Source organism: Oncorhynchus mykiss, chromosome 3, assembly GCF_057628025.1.
Source record: "Oncorhynchus mykiss isolate SJ-2025 chromosome 3, ASM5762802v1, whole genome shotgun sequence".
Taxonomy (NCBI): domain Eukaryota; kingdom Metazoa; phylum Chordata; class Actinopteri; order Salmoniformes; family Salmonidae; genus Oncorhynchus; species Oncorhynchus mykiss.
In genome coordinates, this window is record NC_143024.1 from 11,254,496 (window position 1) to 11,269,164 (window position 14,669).

Genomic DNA, 14,669 nt, shown 5'->3' on the forward strand with positions numbered 1-14,669 from the left:
ACACACACAGTCCAACGGGCGGTCTCCACCCAGCTTCAAAACACACACAGTCCAACGGGCGGTCTCCACCCAGCTACAAAACACACACAGCCCAACAGGCAGTCTCCACCCAGCTTCAAAACGCACACAGTCCAACGGGTGGTCTCCACCCAGCTTCAAAACACACACTGTCCAACAGGCGGTCTCCACCCAGCTTCAAAACACACACAGTCCAACAGTCGGTCTCCACCCAGCTTCAAAACACACACAGTCCAACAGTCGGTCTCCACCCAGCTTCAAAACACACACAGTCCAACAGTCGGTCTCCACCCAGCTTCAAAACATGGGTAGGGAGCGCACGTACACACGGACGTACACACGGACGTACACACGCACGTACACACGCACGTACACACACACGCACCCTGTCAGGCGTCTCCTCCATGTATTATAAGGGTCAAAGAGACTCTCCAACAGCATTAGGCCATACTGAATCACTGTCTGAAGGGACGACTGATCCGCAGGCTGCTTCTTCAGCTGAAACACACACACATATTTACTTGACCTTGAGAGGGCTTTTACAACAAAGACATCTCAGAGCAAATAATAACAAACACAGCTACACACTTTTACTAAATAAACATTCCTCTTTAAGAAACTCTTCACTTCTAAATACACATTACTATTTATGACTTCACTTCTAAATACACATTACTATTTATGACTCTTCACTTCTAAATACACATTACTATTTATGACTCTTCACTTCTAAATACACATTACTATTTATGACACTTCACTTCTAAATACACATTCCTATTTATGACTCTTCACTTCTAAATACACATTCCTAATTATGACTCTTCACTTCTAAATACACATTCCTATTTATGACTCTTCACTTCTAAATACACATTCCTATTTATGACTCTTCACTTCTAAATACACATTCCTATTTATGACTCTTCACTTCTAAATACACATTACTATTTATGACTCTTCACTTCTAAATACACATTACTATTTATGACTCTTCACTTCTAAATACACATTACTATTTATGACACTTCACTTCTAAATACACATTCCTATTTATGACTCTTCACTTCTAAATACACATTCCTAATTATGACTCTTCACTTCTAAATACACATTCCTATTTATGACTCTTCACTTCTAAATACACATTCCTATTTATGACTCTTCACTTCTAAATACACATTACTATTTATGACTCTTCACTTCTAAATACACATTCCTATTTATGACTCTTCACTTCTAAATACACATTACTATTTATGACTCTTCACTTCTAAATACACATTACTATTTATGACACTCTTCACAAACAATACTGACAATATAGACACATTCTACAACACAATGCACAGGTCAGCCACACACCCACTCCTCTATTCTCAGGAAACCAGTTCTGTTTCTTTTAGGTGGAAAAATGTAATGTGGATTTATAGGATAGTATTCTTCTAATCTCCACTGCAATCTCTGGGTCAATAGACAGTATATTATCATTCTGGTTCAATAGACAGTATATTATCATTCAGGCTCAATAGACAGTATATTATCATTCTGGCTCAATAGACAGTATATTATCATTCAGGCTCAATAGACAGTATATTATCATTCTGGCTCAATAGACAGTATATTATCATTCTGGTTCAATAGACAGTATATTATCATTCTGGCTCAATAGACAGTATATTATCATTCTGGCTCAATAGACAGTATATTATCATTCTGGTTCAATAGACAGTATATTATCATTCTGGCTCAATAGACAGTATATTATCATTCTGGTTCAATAGACAGTATATTATCATTCTGGCTCAATAGACAGTATATTATCATTCTGGCTCAATAGACAGTATATTATCATTCTGGCTCAATAGGCAGTATATTATCATTCTGGTTCAATAGACAGTATATTATCATTCTGGCTCAATAGACAGTATATTATCATTCAGGCTCAATAGACAGTATATTATCATTCTGGTTCAATAGACAGTATATTATCATTCTGGCTCAATAGACAGTATATTATCATTCAGGCTCAATAGACAGTATATTATCATTCTGGCTCAATAGACAGTATATTATCATTCTGGCTCAATAGACAGTATATTATCATTCTGGCTCAATAGACAGTATATTATCATTCAGGCTCAATAGACAGTATATTATCATTCTGGCTCAATAGACAGTATATTATCATTCTGGCTCAATAGACAGTATATTATCATTCTGGCTCAATAGACAGTATATTATCATTCTGGCTCAATATGTCATGTACTGTCATGTTGTGTCTTGTTTCTGTCCTTTCCCTTCACCCTGTCTCCCTCTGCTGGTCGTTGTTAGGTTACCTTTTCTCCCCCTCTTTTCCCCAGCTGTGCCTTGTCTCCTCCTAACTACCTCGTCACCCCTTTTCCCACCTGTTCCCTTTTTCCCTCTGATTAGTCCTCTATATCTCTCTCTGTTTCTGCTCCTGTCTTTGTCGGATTCTTGTTTGTGTTGTTCATGCCTGAACCAGACTATCGTCATGTTTGCTGCAACCTTGTCCTGTCGGAACCTGCCGGTCCATCTGAGCCTACGTTTTGTTTTGTTATTAAAGAAGCTCTGTTTACGTTAATTCGCTTTTGGGTCCTCATTCACGCACCGTAACAGAAGAATCCGACCAAGAATGGACCCAGCGACTTCGGATCCTCTCCACTCAGCCGTCGAGATCCAGGGAGCGATGCTAGGCAGACACAAGCAGGAATTGTCTGCTGCTCGGCATGCCGTTGAGACCCTGGCCACCCAAGTCTCCAACCTCACAGAACAGGTTCACCATCTCCGCCTCGATCCACCGGCCACTTCCAGGGCTTTCGAATCTCCGGAGCCCAGAATCAATAACCCGCCGTGTTACTCTGGGGAGCCCACTGAATGCCGCTCGTTCCTCACCCAGTGTGATATTGTGTTTTCTCTCCAGCCCAACACTTACTCCAGGAGCACTGCTCGTGTCGCCTACGTCATATCTCTCCTTACTGGACGGGCTCGTGAGTGGGGCACGGCAATCTGGGAGGCAAGGGCTGAGTGTACTAACCAGTATCAGGACTTTAAGGAGGAGATGATACGGGTTTTTGATCGATCTGTTTTTGGGGAGGAGGCTTCCAGGGCCCTGTCTTCCCTATGTCAGGGTAATCGATCCATAACAGACTACTCTATTGAGTTTCGCACTCTTGCTGCCTCCAGTGGCTGGAACGAGCCGGCTTTGCTCGCTCGTTTTCTGGAGGGTCTCCGCGCAGAGGTAAAGGATGAGATTCTCTCCCGGGAGGTTCCTTCCAGCGTGGATTCCTTGATTGAACTCGCTATTCGCATTGAGCGACGGGTTGATCTTCGTCACCGAGCTCGTGGAAAGGAGCTCGCGTTCTCCGTTGCCCCCCTCTCCGCATCACTACCATCTTCCTCTGCCGGCTCGGGTGCTGAGCCTATGCAGCTGGGAGGTATCCGCATCTCGACTAAGGAGAGGGAACGGAGAATCACCAACCGCCTCTGTCTCTATTGCGGTTCTGCTGGTCATTTTGTCACTTCATGTCCAGTAAAAGGCCAGAGCTCATCAGTAAGCGGAGGGCTACTGGTGAGCGCTACTACTCCTGTCTCTCCTTCAAGATCCTGCACTACCTTGTCGGTCCATCTACGCTGGCCCGGTTCGTCAGCTTCCTGCAGTGCCTTAATAGACTCTGGGGCGGAGGGCTGTTTTATGGACGAGACCTGGGCTCGGGAACATGACATTCCTCTCAGACAGTTAAGGGAGTCCACGGCCTTGTTCGCCCTGGATGGTAGTCCTCTCCCCAGGATTCAGCGTGAGACGCTACCTTTAACCCTCACTGTTTCTGGTAATCATAGCGAAACCATTTCTTTTTTAATTTTTCGTTCACCTTTTACACCTGTTGTTTTGGGCCATCCCTGGCTAGTTTGTCATAATCCTTCCATTAATTGGTCTAGTAATTCTATCCTCTCCTGGAACGTCGCTTGTCATGTGAAATGTTTAATGTCTGCTATCCCTCCTGTTTCCTCTGTCTCTTCTTCACAGGAGGAGCCTGGTGATTTGACAGGGGTGCCGGAGGAATATCACGATCTGCGCACGGTGTTCAGTCGGTCCAGGGCCACCTCTCTTCCTCCACACCGGTCGTATGATTGTAGTATTGATCTCCTTCCGGGAACCACTCCCCCCCGGGGTAGACTATACTCTCTGTCGGCTCCCGAACGTAAGGCTCTCGAAGATTATTTGTCTGTAGCTCTTGCCGCCGGTACCATAGTCCCCTCCTCCTCTCCCGCCGGAGCTGGTTTTTTTTTGTTAAGAAGAAGGACGGGTCCCTGCGCCCCTGCATAGATTATCGAGGGCTGAATGACATAACAGTGAAGAATCGTTATCCGCTTCCTCTTATGTCTTCAGCCTTCGAGATCCTGCAGGGAGCCAGGTTTTTCACTAAGTTGGACCTTCGTAATGCTTACCATCTCGTGCGCATCAGGGAGGGGGACGAGTGGAAGACGGCGTTTAACACTCCGTTAGGGCACTTTGAATACCGGGTTCTTCCTTTCTGCCTCGCTAACGCTCCAGCTGTCTTTCAGGCATTAGTCAATGATGTCCTGAGAGACATGCTGAACATCTTTGTTTTCGTTTACCTTGACGATATCCTGATTTTTTTCACCGTCACTCCAGATTCATGTTCAGCACGTTCGACGTGTCCTCCAGCGCCTTTTAGAGAATTGTCTTTTTGTGAAGGCTGAGAAGTGCTCTTTTCATGCCTCCTCCGTCACATTTCTCGGTTCTGTTATTTCCGCTGAAGGCATTAAGATGGATCCCGCTAAGGTCCAAGCTGTCATTGATTGGCCCGTCCCTAAGTCACGCGTCGAGTTGCAGCGCTTTCTCGGCTTCGCGAACTTCTATCGTCGTTTCATCCGTAATTTCGGTCAGGTGGCAGCCCCTCTCACAGCCCTTACTTCTGTCAAGACGTGCTTTAAGTGGTCCGTTTCCGCCCAGGGAGCTTTTGATCTCCTCAAGAATCGTTTTACATCCGCACCTATCCTTGTTACACCTGACGTCTCTAGACAGTTCATTGTCGAGGTTGACGCGTCAGAGGTGGGGTCGTGGGAGCCATTCTTTCTCAGCGCTCCTTCTCTGACGACAAGGTCCACCCTTGCGCGTATTTTTCTCATCGCCTGTCGCCGTCGGAACGTAACTATGATGTGGGAAACCGCGAACTGCTCGCCATCCGCTTAGCCCTAGGCGAATGGCGACAGTGGTTGGAGGGGGCGACCGTTCCTTTTGTCGTTTGGACTGACCATAGGAACCTTGAGTACATCCGTTCTGCCAAACGACTTAATGCGCGTCAGGCGCGCTGGGCGCTGTTTTTCGCTCGTTTCGAGTTCGTGATTTCTTATCGTCCGGGCTCTAAGAACACCAAGCCTGATGCTTTATCTCGTCTCTTCAGTTCTTCAGTAGCCTCCACTGACCCCGAGGGGATTCTCCCTGAGGGGCGTGTTGTCGGGTTGACTGTCTGGGGAATTGAGAGGCAGGTAAAGCAAGCACTCACTCAAACTCCGTCGCCGCGCGCTTGTCCCAGGAACCTTCTTTTCGTTCCCGTTCCTACTCGTCTGGCCGTTCTTCAGTGGGCTCACTCTGCCAAGTTAGCCGGCCACCCTGGCGTTCGGGGTACGCTTGCTTCCATTCGCCAGCGCTTTTGGTGGCCCACCCGGGAGCATGACACGCGTCGCTTCGTGGCTGCTTGTTCGGTCTGCGCGCAGACTAAGTCCGGTAACTCTCCTCCTGCCGGCCGTCTCAGGCCGCTTCCCATTCCCTCTCGACCGTGGTCTCACATCGCCTTAGATTTTGTCACCGGACTGCCTTCGTCAGCGGGGAAGACTGTTATTCTTACGGTTGTCGACAGGTTCTCTAAGGCGGCTCATTTTATTCCCCTTGCTAAGCTTCCTTCTGCTAAAGAGACGGCACAAATCATCATCGAGAATGTTTTCAGAATTCATGGCCTTCCGTCAGACGTCGTTTCGGACAGAGGTCCGCAATTCACGTCTCAATTTTGGAGGGAGTTTTGCCGTTTGATTGGGGCTTCCGTCAGTCTCTCTTCCGGCTTTCACCCCCAGTCTAACGGTCAAGCAGAACGGGCCAATCAGACTATTGGTCGCATCTTACGCAGTCTTTCTTTTCGCAACCCTGCGTCTTGGTCAGAACAGCTCCCCTGGGCAGAATACGCCCACAACTCGCTTCCTTCGTCTGCGACCGGGCTATCTCCTTTTCAGAGTAGCCTCGGGTACCAGCCTCCGCTGTTCTCATCTCAGTTCGCCGAGTCCAGCGTCCCCTCCGCTCAGGTTTTTGTCCAACGTTGCGAGCGCACCTGGAAGAGGGTCAGGTCTGCACTTTGCCGTTATAGGGCGCAGACTGTGAGGGCTGCTAATAAGCGTAGAACTAAGAGTCCTAGATATTGTCGCGGTCAGAGAGTTTGGCTCTCCACTCAGAACCTTCCCCTTAAGACCACTTCTCGCAAGTTGACCCCGCGGTTCATTGGTCCGTTCCGTATTTCTCAGGTCATTAATCCTGTCGCAGTTCGACTTCTTCTTCCGCAATACCTTCGTCGTGTCCACCCGGTCTTCCATGTCTCCTGTATCAAGCCCGTTCTTCGCGCCCCCGCTCGTCTTCCCCCCCCCCCCCCCATCCTTGTCGAGGGCGCACCCATCTACAGGGTCCGTAGGATTTTGGACATGCGTCCTCGGGGCCGTGGTCATCAGTACCTAGTAGATTGGGAGGGGTACGGTCCTGAGGAGAGGAGTTGGGTTCCCTCTCGGGACGTGCTGGACCGTGCGCTGATCGATGATTTCCTCCGTTGCCGCCAGGTTTCCTCCTCGAGTGCGCCAGGAGGCGCTCGGTGAGTGGGGGGGTACTGTCATGTACTGTCATGTTGTGTCTTGTTTCTGTCCTTTCCCTTCACCCTGTCTCCCTCTGCTGGTCGTTGTTAGGTTACCTTTTCTCCCCCTCTTTTCCCCAGCTGTGCCTTGTCTCCTCCTAACTACCTCGTCACCCCTTTTCCCACCTGTTCCCTTTTTCCCTCTGATTAGTCCTCTATATCTCTCTCTGTTTCTGCTCCTGTCTTTGTCGGATTCTTGTTTGTGTTGTTCATGCCTGAACCAGACTATCGTCATGTTTGCTGCAACCTTGTCCTGTCCTGTCGGAACCTGCCGGTCCATCTGAGCCTACGTTTTGTTTTGTTATTAAAGAAGCTCTGTTTACGTTAATTCGCTTTTGGGTCCTCATTCACGCACCGTAACACAATAGACAGTATATTATCATTCTGTCTCAATAGACAGTATATTATCATTCTGGCTCAATAGACAGTATATTATAATTCTGGCTCAATAGACAGTTTATTATCATTCAGGCTCAATAGACAGTATATTATCATTCTGTCTCAATAGACAGTATATTATCATTCTGGCTCAATAGACAGTATATTATAATTCTGGCTCAATAGACAGTTTATTATCATTCAGGCTCAATAGACAGTATATTATCATTCTGGCGCAATAGACAGTATATTATCATTCTGTCTCAATAGACAGTGGTAGCCTAGTGGTTAGAGCGTTGGACTAGTAACCGGAAGGTTGTGAGTTCAAACCCCCGAGCTGACAAGGTACAAATCTGTCGTTCTGCCCCTGAACAGGCAGTTAACCCACTGTTCCCAGGCCGTCATTGAAAATAAGAATTTGTTCTTAACTGACTTGCCTGGTTAAATAAAGGTAAAAAAAAAAAAAAAAAAAATTATCATTCTGGCTCAATAGACAGTATATTATCATTCTGGCTCAATAGACAGTATATTATCATTCTGGCTCAATAGACATTCTGGTTCAATAGACAGTATATTATCATTCTGTCTCAATAGACAGTATATTATCATTCTGGCTCAATAGACAGTATATTATCATTCTGGTTCAATAGACAGTATATTATCATTCTGGCTCAATAGACAGTATATTATCATTCAGGCTCAATAGACAGTATATTATCATTCTGGGTCAATAGACAGTATATTATCATTCAGGCTCAATAGACAGTATATTATCATTCTGGCTCAATAGACAGTATATTATCATTCTGGCTCAATAGGCAGTATATTATCATTCTGGCTCAATAGACAGTATATTATCATTCTGGCTCAATAGACAGTATATTATCATTCTGGCTCAATAGACAGTATATTATCATTCTGTCTCAATAGACAGTATATTATCATTCTGGCTCAATAGACATTCTGGTTCAATAGACAGTATATTATCATTCTGTCTCAATAGACAGTATATTATCATTCTGGTTCAATAGACAGTATATTATCATTCTGGCTCAATAGACAGTATATTATCATTCTGTCTCAATAGACAGTATATTATCATTCTGGCTCAATAGACATTCTGGTTCAATAGACAGTATATTATCATTCTGTCTCAATAGACAGTATATTATCATTCTGGCTCAATAGACAGTATATTATCATTCTGGTTCAATAGACAGTATATTATCATTCAGGCTCAATAGACAGTATATTATCATTCTGGTTCAATAGACAGTATATTATCATTCTGGCTCAATAGACAGTATATTATCATTCTGGTTCAATAGACAGTATATTATCATTCTGGCTCAATAGACAGTATATTATCATTCTGGCTTAATAGACAGTATATTATCATTCTGGCTCAATAGACAGTATATTATCATTCTGGCTTAATAGACAGTATATTATCATTCTGGCTCAATAGACAGTATATTATCATTCTGGCTCAATAGACAGTATATTATCATTCTGGCTTAATAGACAGTTTATTATCATTCAGGCTCAATAGACAGTATATTATCATTCAGGCTCAATAGTCATTCATCATTCAGGCTCAATATCATTCAGGCTCAATAGACAGTATATTATCATTCTGGCTCAATAGACAGTATATTATCATTCTGGCTCAAAAGTAAAAGTATATTAATCTAGAGTATGAATGAGTGATATAGTATAGTTTGCAGATCCTCCATTGTTGAAAATTACTAATGTGTAACTTAAGTGTTTGTGTGTGTGTATATGAGGTTCATCTAGGGTTGTGTCTTACCTGAGTCAAGCAGAAGTTTAACAGTTTAATGGTCTCGAAGACAACGCCTGGGGTCTTCTCTGGGTCAATGTTTTCCATATTCCTGAAGAACAGAGAGACTATGATCATTAAATTGTCACCAATCTTTCTCTGATCTCACTGTTATCTAGCATGAGCTTCTAGCAGATTTTTTCTTGTTATCTAGCATCAGCTTCTAGCAGATTTTTTTCATGTTATCTAGCATGAGCTTCTAGCAGATTTGTTCTTGTTATCTAGCATCAGTCATGGGTAGAAATGATGGGCAGAGTCATTCAACAAAGGGGTGAACTGAGGGCCATAGAACATATAAGGTCTACCTGCAGACGATAATGAAGAACTTAATAAGCAGCAGGGGGTGCCGGGTGCTGTTGTTACTGTCGCCCCCAGAGAGGTGCAGGGTGCTGTTGCTACTGTCGCCCCCAGAGAGGTGCAGGGTGCTGTTGTTACTGTCGCCCCCAGAGAGGTGCAGGGTGCTGTTGTTACTGTCGCCCCCAGAGAGGTGCAGGGTGCTGTTGTTACTGTCGCCCCCAGAGGGGTGCAGGGTGCTGTTGTTACTGTCGCCCCCAGAGAGGAGCAGGGTGCTGTTGTTACTGTCGCCCCCAGAGAGGAGCAGGGTGCTGTTGTTACTGTCGCCCCCAGAGAGGTGAATGGCACTGTGTGATAGCTGGTCACTGAGGAACACCAGTATGTCCCTGGGTACGAGGGGAACCTCCGCAATATAGTTCTCCAGCCTGAGAATGTAGGAAAGAGGGAGGGGAAGAGGAAGGGGAGAAGAGGGAGGAGGAAGAGGGGAGGGAAGAGGGAGAGGGAGGGAAAGTGAGAGGAAGGGGAGGAGAGGGAAGAGGAAGGGGAGAAGGGAAGAGGGAGAAAGAGGAAAGAGGGAGAGAGAGGGAAGAGGGAAGGGGAGAGGAAAGAGGGAGGGGAGCGGGAAGGGGAGAGGGAAGAGAAAGGGGAGAGGGGAGAGAGAGGGGAGAGAAAAGAGGGAGGGGAGCGGGAAGGGGAGAGGAAAGAGAAAGGGGAGCAGGAAGAGGAGAATGGGTCGGGGAGAACAGGTGGTGGAGAGGAGCGGAGTGGGGAAGAGGAAGGCGAGAGGAAGAAGAAGAGATGAGAGAGAGGATGGTGCTGTTTTACTACTTTACTATAAACATGTCAAAATTACACCTCTGGATTGGTAATAAGGTTAGAGTTCACCCAACTCAGTCTGACACAAACCACCTGTAGCCTACAGTATGCCTCCCTCAGCAGGGATTTGGTAACATATTGATGAATTAAAGAAAGAACCTGCCTGCACACTAACAACGCTCCTATAATGTGATGTGCGTACAACAATGTGACTTTCAATGTTACTTTCAAAATGTCAATGAGGTTATCCCATCTGTGAAAGAGAGCCCTTCACTATGGACAAAATGTATATTTTATTGACATTTTGAAAGTATAGATTACTGTGAAGTAATGTTGTTTATTTTCTATTTCAGCTCAACCTTCACTTTCTATCATCTCCTAACATGTTTTAGCATGGCTCATTATGTTGCCTAATTGGTGGGTGTGGCTAATTGGTGGGTGTGGCTAATTGGTGGGTGTGGCTAATTGGCACGTGGTCCTGCGATGTGTAATCAGGGCCTGTGTTTCCCTGAAGGCGTTTCCTGACTGTGTGGAAGAGACTGTGTTTATTTTAGCCCCCAGCCATGTGAATTTACTTTCCAAGTCTGCAGTTTATTTAAAATGAAGTACTTTTACAACTGTCTCATTGCTCAGATCCACTTTGAAGCCTTTTAGATGACAAGGTATCAGCCAGCTGGTCACACACCCTGTGACCAGTGCCCTGAGGTTTCCCCTTGTCACAGATCTAGGATCTGGTCAAACGTAGTACAGGGAATAGATTGCAATTTGGGACGAAGGAAATACATTTGAGCCAATCAGTCAACTCACCTGCGAGGCTCCAGTGACTGCACATCAACAAGCTTCTCAAAGGAAGCCACAAAAGCCTCCAGCCACTGCTGCAGGCAGCCCTCATCTTTCTGCAGGAGGAGAGGAGGGGAAGAGAGACAGAGGATGAGTCTCCAGTCATACTGGCACAAGTCTGATCTGGGTTGATGTGATTGATGCTTCTCGGTACAACACCAAGGGAAAATCCCTGGCAACATTTGTTGCAGGGCAATAACATTTTCTGATTCTGAAGTCACACGTGCAGAACTAGTAAACACAACATGGCAAAAGCACAGTGCACGTGGACCAGTGCACGTGGACCAGTGCACGTGGACCAGTGCACGTTAACATTCTGTTAAAAGGACTGTACCCTCTGGTTGATGTTTTCTGATCACCGTGCTAACAGGTTGTCCTTATGCCGTGTGTTACACTCAGACTCTAAACAACAACCTGAGGGGGCTGACGTCTTGTTTTTGCAACAGGAAGTTACAGCAACCTTACGAAAGTGATGGCACATTCAGGAGCATATGAGATAATGCATTCAAGCCTTTTTTCTAAATTGTAGGCCTATGGCTGAAAAAAACGACCACGAAAGTAACAAGCTACACATTTCTTTATAGGCCAAATAAATAAAACATTGGTTAAGTCATGTACATTATTTATGCACAAAGAATGTGGCTTCCTTTCATCATCAATTGACTTATCCATCCTTAACTCCATTAAATACTGTGCTTTAAATGGAAAGGGACAGGGTGACTGGCCTTCAACTTTCATACAGGGACATGTATACAGAGTTCTACTGTAGGTCTATAACACAGGGACATGTATACAGAGTTCTACTGTAGGTTATATAACACAGGGACATGTATACAGAGTTCTACTGTAGGTTATATAACACAGGGACATGTATACAGAGTTCTACTGTAGGTCTATAACACAGGGACATGTATACAGAGTTCTACTGTAGGTCTATAACACAGGGACATGTATACAGAGTTCTACTGTAGGTCTATAACACAGGGACATGTATACAGAGTTCTACTGTAGGTCTATAACACAGGGACATGTATACAGAGTTCTACTGTAGGTCCTATAACACAGGGACATGTATACAGAGTTCTACTGTAGGTCTATAACACAGGGACATGTATACAGAGTTCTACTGTAGGTCTATAACACAGGGGCATGTATACAGAGTTCTACTGTAGGTCTATAACACAGGGACATGTATACAGAGTTCTACTGTAGGTCTATAACACAGGGACATGTATACAGAGTTCTTCTGTAAGTTCTGTCAATATTGCAGCTCTTATCTGCCTCATCATATCCTGCTACTCTCCTCCTATCAAGTCACACTACGTTTCCCATCTCTCACATAGCCTCATCTAGCCTGGTCCCAGATCTGTTTCCCATCTCTCACATAGCCTCATCTAGCCTGGTCTCAGATCTGTTTCCCATCTCTCACATAGCCTCATCTAGCCTGGTCCCAGATCTGTTTCCCATCTCTCACATAGCCTCATCTAGCCTGGTCTCAGATCTGTTTCCCATCTCTCACATAGCCTCATCTAGCCTGGTCCCAGATCTGTTTCCCATCTCTTACATAGCCTCAACTAGCCTGGTCCCAGATCTGTTTGTGCTCTTTCCTACTCCATTGCTGTCATTGTCAAGCCAAGGAGTTGGCAAGCGAGCAGAAACAGACTGGAACCCAGGCTACTATTGACTAAACACCTAGAGCACCACAGAGAGACTGAGTACTATCTACTATTGATGTCACTAAACAACTAGAGCACCACAGAGAGACTCTACTATTGATGTCACTAAACAACTAGAGCACCACAGAGAGACTACTATTGATGTCACTAAACAACTAGAGCACCACAGAGAGACTGTGTACTATCTACTATTGATGTCACTAAACAACACTAGCACCACAGAGAGACTGAGTACTATCTACTATTGATGTCACTAAACAATACTAGCACCACAGAGAGACTGAGTACTATCTACTATTGATGTCACTAAACAACTAGAGCACCACAGAGACTGAGTACTATCTACTATTGATGTCACTAAACAACTAGAGCACCACAGAGAGACTGAGTACTATCTACTATTGATGTCACTAAACAACTACAGCACCACAGAGAGACTGTGTACTATCTACTAATGATGTCACTAAACAACTAGAGCATCACAGAGAGACTGAGTACTATCTACTATTGCAGTGTGGCTCAGTATAAGCCTCCCTCACCCTATCAACATATCAATCTATCTTGGGAACATATGTTATCAGTCGTAGAGATAGAGGTCAGTGGTAACATTCATTGATGTGCAACTGACGTCTCACGTTCAAATCATCTAAGAACATCTCGTGATGGTGCACTGTGACAGAGACACTTCAAACCTAGTTTGCTAGCGCCATTACAGTCACACAGAGACATGCTACATCAGCTCAGCTTTCTACTAGGGAGAAAAGAAACAGCATGGTGTTGAAGTGAAGACCTTCCCCTGACTTCACACAGAGCCCGACGTTAGAGAGACGCAAAGCCTTCTTCACGTGAGAACGAGGAGTGTTATTTTCTTCCACACATCAGGCGGTGTGTGGAGTGAGGGACTACAGTTCCCACAAGGGCCAACCTGACTCATTACACCCAAACAACATCAGGTGACACCACATGACCTGACAATTAGTCAGGCACTTCCCTATGAGACGCCTACTTCTACTGCTGCTAGTTTAGTAATGAACCATGCCTCGTTGATGCTTGCAGCCTGACAGACGCCCACAGGCCCCTATAGAGGAAGTTAGCTACATTGTCAACAGCTGGCAGCAGCACCAATATGGCTGCAAGGCACAATCCAAAACATACTTCAGAAACCCCCCGTTTAAAGATCACTACTACTGGCAAATGTGTAACTTCAACAAAAGTATTTTGAAATCAGCAGAGGCAACGCAACAGATGTGAAATCCAACATACAGTAAGATGCAGTGCATCAATGTGAGTGGATGAACATCTTCTATCTTCACGTTTTCTGTAATCAATCTAGAATGAAATTATAATATTAGCCTACCAGTTGACTGTCATTTGTGGGCCAGTCCATGTCTCATTGCATGTGTCTGAGAGGGCAGGGAGAAGGGGTTCAGAGGAACCCAGTCTCAGTGAGCCCTCCTGGGTCCTAGGTTATCAGGGAGTCCAGAGTCAGAACAGTAGGTCCAGACCAGGCCCACAGGGTGCTTCAGCTCCTCAGAGTAGTAAGTAGCACATTGCTCCTAATCAGCACTAGTGTCTGTCTGTCTCCAGCCCGCTCTCCTAATCAGCACTAGTGTCTGTCTGTCCATCTGTCGCTTACTCACTCCGTCTCTCTCTCCTTCTGTCAAGCAACCAGGAAATGTCAAGTCACTATAACCGAAACACATTTCCTCCACACAACGCTCAAACTCAGCCTCCTCATAGTAGGCCTCTTCCTCTTTAGTTACTGGAGCTATTTGTGAAGCAGATGGGGATGTCGGTAAGGGCTCGACCCAACAGCATCCTCCAACTATCTAGCACTGCATGTACTCAGCCTTCTACTTCTCAGAATGACTG

At 45.2% G+C, this 14,669-nt stretch overlaps 1 protein-coding gene across 1 annotated transcript in view; it reads right to left on the reverse strand.

Moving 5' to 3' along the window:
* Positions 1-14,669, reverse strand: part of LOC110510431 (neurobeachin-like protein 2) — a 136,189-nt gene that overhangs the window by 100,041 nt on the left and 21,479 nt on the right. Inside the window, exons 2-5 of the mRNA XM_090220591.1 lie at positions 11,089-11,177; positions 9,477-9,890; positions 9,142-9,223; positions 404-516 (exon numbers count right to left, since the gene is read on the reverse strand). Of these exons, the coding sequence (XP_090076717.1) occupies positions 404-516; positions 9,142-9,223; positions 9,477-9,890; positions 11,089-11,177 (698 nt within the window). The remainder of the gene's footprint in view (positions 1-403; positions 517-9,141; positions 9,224-9,476; positions 9,891-11,088; positions 11,178-14,669) is intronic.